The sequence below is a fragment of the Henckelia pumila genome, chromosome 2 (genome assembly GCF_033568475.1).
Source record: "Henckelia pumila isolate YLH828 chromosome 2, ASM3356847v2, whole genome shotgun sequence".
Taxonomy (NCBI): domain Eukaryota; kingdom Viridiplantae; phylum Streptophyta; class Magnoliopsida; order Lamiales; family Gesneriaceae; genus Henckelia; species Henckelia pumila.
This window is the reverse complement of record NC_133121.1, coordinates 178132080-178138079: the sequence shown is the minus strand read 5'-3', so window position 1 is coordinate 178138079 and position 6000 is coordinate 178132080. Positions and strand designations below refer to the sequence as shown.

At 37.2% G+C, this 6000-nt stretch overlaps 1 protein-coding gene across 1 annotated transcript; it reads left to right on the top strand.

Annotated features, from left to right (window-relative positions):
* Positions 1-282: 282 nt before the first annotated feature.
* Positions 283-3672, top strand: LOC140879046 (uncharacterized). Its single transcript, XM_073282680.1, has 6 exons — positions 283-822; positions 994-1735; positions 1841-2179; positions 2222-2392; positions 2480-2683; positions 3425-3672. Exons 1-6 carry the CDS (start codon positions 283-285, stop codon positions 3670-3672), a joined length of 2244 nt encoding a protein of 747 aa, XP_073138781.1.
* Positions 3673-6000: the final 2328 nt, after the last annotated feature.

The window sequence follows — 6000 nt, the reverse complement described above, 5'->3', positions numbered from 1 at the left end:
CGTAAAATCACTAGGATTATGTTGTAAGACTGTTCTTACGTTTACTAGTGATATTTAGCCCTAAGGCACCCGCACGAGTTTTTATACTCGTGCAAAAGTTATTACTTGAGTTTTATTTACGCTTTAAATTTTCGCTACACTGTGTTGTCTTTGGTGTTACGACACGAAGTACAACACTGCCCTATTTTACATAACAACCACGTACACTGTTTATTTCACGTGGCATCAGAGCCACCACTTGACTTTACTAAGTGTGTTCCTAGTTTGTGTTACAGGTTAGTTATGGACACTCCATACACAAGTGCAATTCGTCCACCTATTTTGGATGGAACGAATTACGGCCCTTGGAAATTGAAGATGAGCATGTATATTCAATCCATTGAGTCCAGGGCTTGGCAACGTGTTCTTGATGGCTGGACACCACCTATGAGAGATGATGATGGTCCAGGACCAAAGCCAAGATCACAATTGATAGTCGAAGAGAATACTGCGGCTATTTATAATGCTAAAGCTCTTAATGCTATGTTCACTTCAGTTGATATGAACATGTTTAATTTAATTGGTACTTGTATTTGTGCTAGGGATGCTTGGGAGAAACTACAAACTCACTGTGAAGGCTCGGCAAGTGTCAAGAAGACAAGGATGTGTCTCATAACTTCAAAATTTGAAAAATTGAGAATGGAGGAATCAGAGACCATCATGGAATATAATGAAAGATTGAAGAGTCTTGCAAATGAATCATCTATTCTTGGCGATCCTATTTCGAACGAGAGACTTGTATCCAAAGTGCTTCGTTCGCTTTCCAAAAGATTTCACACCAAGGTTTGTGCTATAGATAAATCCAAAGATACATCTATAATGGGTTTGGATGAGTTAATTAGTTCTCTTCGCACCTATGAGATGGAGTTGGAAGCCGAAGATGACTCGAAAGGTAAGTCTATTGCTTTTCAAGTATCTAATAATGTTTACAATGATTTTGCTGAAGTTCAACAGAAAGTAAAGGATTCTGATCTTGAGGAAAATTCTATTGCCTTGATCTCGAAGAAATTTACTGATTATCTCAAGGTAATGAAAGAAAAGAAGGATATGAAAAGTGCACAATCCTCAAATTTTCCTAGACTGCCTACTTCAGAGAAGCCTAAAAAACCTGCTCCTACTCGAGGACCTCGTCAAAGATATGATAGTAAGGTTCAGTCCTCAAGCAAAAATTTTGATAATGTTCAATGCAGGGAATGTAAGGGATATGACCACTATGCTTATGAATGCGCAAATCGCCTTCGGAAAGGTATGAATGTTTCTCTGAGTGATGATGATTCTGAAGAAGAACAAGAAAAGTTTGAACAGGCTGATCTAATATCTTTTACTGCTTTACTGGAGAGTAAGAAAAATTTTCAGATCAATCCTCTCGGTGTTGGCTCCGGTGTTGCCACACCTAGACGCAACACTGTTCAAAAATCTGTTTGTTTTGTTGCTTCTAACCTTGATAATTTCAGTAATCATGAAGAACAGGTAGATGATCCTTATACTCTGGAAGGTATTCGAAAACTCTATGAAGAGTTGTACTGTGATTGGAACAAGAGGAATCAGTTGAACACAACTCTTACAAAAGAGAATACTGAATTGAAAGCTGCTATGGCTAGATTGGAAATTCTCTTGAGTAAGAAAGATCTCAAATTAGGGTTGCTGAATTCTGAACTTGAAAGAGCAAAAACAACACTTGATAAATTTAATTTCAGTTCGAGCAAACTTGATTCCATTTTGACTATGGGTAAGAATGATAAGTTTGGACTTGGTTTTAAAGAAAGTGTTTTTGAAACTGGTGAATCTTCCAAAACACCAGTTTTTGTGAAGGAAGGTAATGATTTCTTGAACCATCCTTTAACTGCCTTGAAAGGTAAGAAACCCATTGTTGAGAAAAATATTTCTGTCCCAAAGCTGAAACAATGGAAACGTCCTTTTGTGTGTCATTATTGTCTCAAACCTAGCCATATCAGGCCTTTTTGTCGAAAGTTGAAGAATGACTATGTTTTGTGGGAATCTAAGAAAGTGTTGTCCCCCGTGTTGCACAACACTAAGAGCAACACTGGAAAAAAGAGGCCCACTGTGAAGAAAGTTTGGGTTCAAAAGCCTGATGTCAGATGTTTTGTTATTTATACTTCTTTGAAAGCTAATACTGCAGGTAATTGGTATTTTGATAGTAGAAGTTCACGACACATGACAGGTTTGAAAGATCACCTCACTGACTACATTGAACAGAATGGTGGTAGAGTGACCTATGGAGGAGGTGCAAAAGGAAGGATTGTTGGCAAAGGAACACTCAATGTGGAAGGATTTCCAAAGCTTCACAACGTCTTACATGTTGAAGGACTTAATGCAAATTTAATTTCAATTAGTCAACTGTGTGATGATGATTTGCATGTGAAGTTTGATAAAAATACTTGTGAAGTTTTTGATAATGCTAATCGTTGTGTTATCACAGGTACACGATCAGTGGATAACTGCTACCAACTAGGTGAAGAATTGACATGTAGACACTCAAAGATTGATGAGTTTAGTCTATGGCACCAAAAACTTGGACATGTGAATTTCAAGACCCTAAAGAATCTGAGTAAGTTTGAAGCTGTCAGAGGTCTTCCAAATCTAAAGACTGGTGTTCCATATGTTTATGGTGCATGCCAAAAAGGTAAGAAAACCCGTGTTGCGCATCCCGTGTTACAACACTGTGGGACAACACGGTGTCTTGAACTTTTGCACATGGATTTGATGGGTCCTATGGAAGTCGAAAGTTATGGAGGTAAAAAGTATTCTTTGGTATGTGTTGATGATTTTTCACGTTTTACATGGGTAAGGTTTCTTAGAGAAAAATCAGATACTTTTGATGTGTTTAAGAAGTTGTTTACCAATATTACTAACCTATATACTTTGACTGTACCAAGAATCAGAACTGATCATGGAAAGGAATTTGAGAACTCATCTTTTTCTTCTTTGTGTGATAAGAAGGGCATCTCACAGGAGTTCTCAGCCCCAAAAACTCCTCAACAGAATGGAATTGCTGAAAGAAAGAATAGGACGTTGCAGGAAATGGCTAGAGTGATGATGAACTCAAAAAATATCTCCAAAGGATTTTGGGCAGAAGCATTGAACACAGCGTGCCATATTTCCAATCGGGTTTATTTGAGAAGTGGTTCTTCAATGACTTCCTATGAGATTCTCATGGGAAAGAGACCAAATCTTAACTATTTTCATATATTTGGCTGTGTGTGTTATGTTTTGAATGATAGAAATCACCTAGAAAAATTTGATTCCAAGAGTAATAAGTATTTGTTCCTTGGTTATTCTACTAATAGTCGTGCATATAGGATGTATAACCTTAGGACCAGAACAATGATGAAATCCATTAATGTTGTTTTTGATGATGGTGCAGATCTCAAAGGAAAAACTGCTGAAGATGATGTTGAAGGCTTGCTGGAAATTCCTTCCGAAGAACACAATGTTGTCCCAGATGTTACAACACCAAACACAACACTGGTTCCTTCAGAAATTCATGAGGAAAATTTCCAAAATAATGAGGAAGCTGAAATGATTACTGAAAAGAACCTTCCAAGCAAGATACAGAAGAATCATTCTTCATCACAGATTATTGGAGATGTGCATGGAACAAGGCAAACTTGAGGTAAGGACAAAGTTGACTACCGCAAAATGGTTGGTTTAGTATGCATGAGTTCCGTGTACTCTCAGGTAATGCATTCCTGTTTTGTCTCCAATATTGAACCCAAGAATGTCAATGATGCTTTGAATGATGAATTTTGGGTAAATGCCATGCATGAAGAACTTGAGCAATTTGTCCGAAATGATGTTTGGTTTTTGGTTCCACCACCTGATCATGGTAATGTTATTGGTACAAAATGGATTTTCAAAAATAAAACCGATGAATCAGGAAACATCATTAGGAACAAAGCAAGGTTGGTTGCTCAAGGATATACGCAGGTTGAGGGGGTTGATTTTGATGAGACCTTCGCTCCTGTTTCCCGCATTGAGTCAGTCCGACTATTGCTAGCTATTGCATGTCATATGGGTATAAAACTTTATCAAATGGATGTGAAGAGTGCATTTTTGAATGGTATTTTGAATGAGAAAGTGTATGTGAAGCAACCCAAAATCTTTGAGGATCCACATCACTTGGATCATGTTTACAAGTTGAAGAAAGCACTCTATGGTTTGAAGCAAGCTCCACGAGCATGGTATGGTAGGTTGACCGAGTATTTACTCAAAATTGGCTTCAAACGAGGTGAAGTTGACAAAACCCTTTTTATTCAAAAGGCCAAAGGTGAAATTCTTATTTGTCAAGTATATGTGGATGACATTATCTTTGGTGCGTCCTCTCAAAAGCATGTTGATAATTTTGTTGAATGCATGTCTTCTACTTTCGAGATGAGCATGGTAGGAGAGTTAACTTTTTTCCTTGGATTGCAAGTTAAGCAAACAAATGAAGGAATTTTTCTTTGTCAAAGTAAGTATGCAAAGAACTTGGTGAAAAAGTTTTGTAAAGAGAATGTTAAGAACATGAAAACTCCTATGGGCTCGAGTGAAAAATTAGGAAAAGACAGTGTTGCGGCTGGTGTTGACAATACCATGTATCGCAGCATGATAGGGAGTCTTTTGTATTTGACTGCTAGTCGTCCTGATATCATGTTCAGTGTGTGTTTATGTGCTAGATACCAATCTGATCCAAAGGTAACCCATTTAAAAGCTGTCATGAGAATTTTGAAATATGTTTCGGGTACATTGGACTTGGGATTGTGGTATACAAGGGAAACCAACACTAACCTTGTAGGTTTTAGTGATGCCGATTGGGCTGGTGATGTGAATGATAGAAAGAGCACTACGGGTGGGTGTTTTTACCTTGGCAATAATTTGGTATCATGGTATAGTCGTAAGCAAAATTGTGTGTCACTTTCGACTGCTGAATCTGAATATGTGGCAGCCGGAATTTGTTGTTCACAACTTCTTTGGATGAACCAAATGATTGAAGACTATGGTTTTAAGAGTAAACCCCCCATTGTTTATTGTGATAATTCGAGTGCTATTGATATATCAAAAAATCCAGTTCAACACTCACGCACAAAACACATTGACATTCGTCATCACTTTATTCGAGATTTGGTAGAAAAAGGTATGATTCAAATGGAGTTTGTTGGAACCAATAATCAATTGGCAGACATCTTTACTAAAGCATTAGATCATGAGAGATTTTCAACTCTTCGAAGGTCTCTCAGCATGTGTGCATTATAATCCCTTGCATGTGTTGTTTTCGGTGTTACAACACTACCGACAACACTGTTGTTTTTCTTGTCATGCATTTTTAAGGTTTTTAGACATTCTGCACTCATTCTGTTTTGTGTGGTGTTTAAATCTCTGTTTCGTTGATTCAATCGATGCCAAGTTTTTCTGCAAACTGTTATTGAAACACACTGGCCCTTGCAAAATAGACTCTGACTAAACCACTAAGTAGTTGAGGGATGTACGTGTATTCCATGTTCTTGTTCCATGTGAAAGGTGGTTTCGCATATTCAGTGTCATAATCTTTTTTGAAGTTTGTTGACCAATGTCATAAATACGAACTTTATCAAAATTGGAAGAAAATGGAAAAAGCTACCTAATTGAGTTCAATGAAGACTGTTCGATTAGTGTGAAAGCTACCACTTCTGAAATTTTCTTTATCAAGGGTAATGAAGTGTGTATGTCTCAAATGCTTTTTGAAAAACTATGGTGTTGGAGTTGATGTTGGCAACACGAGAGGCAACACTACACTCGTCAACATATTGTTTTGCTTGTGATTGCATTTTTATTTTATGTTACACTCTGTTTAGGCATAAAATAGGTCATGCATATGCATTTTTGCTCATAAGGTTCTGTTTTTGGGTAAGGTTCTACATAGACGAATTTTTGATGATTTACCCTATTTACTAAAAATTGAATTTTCATGATTGATTTTTGGTT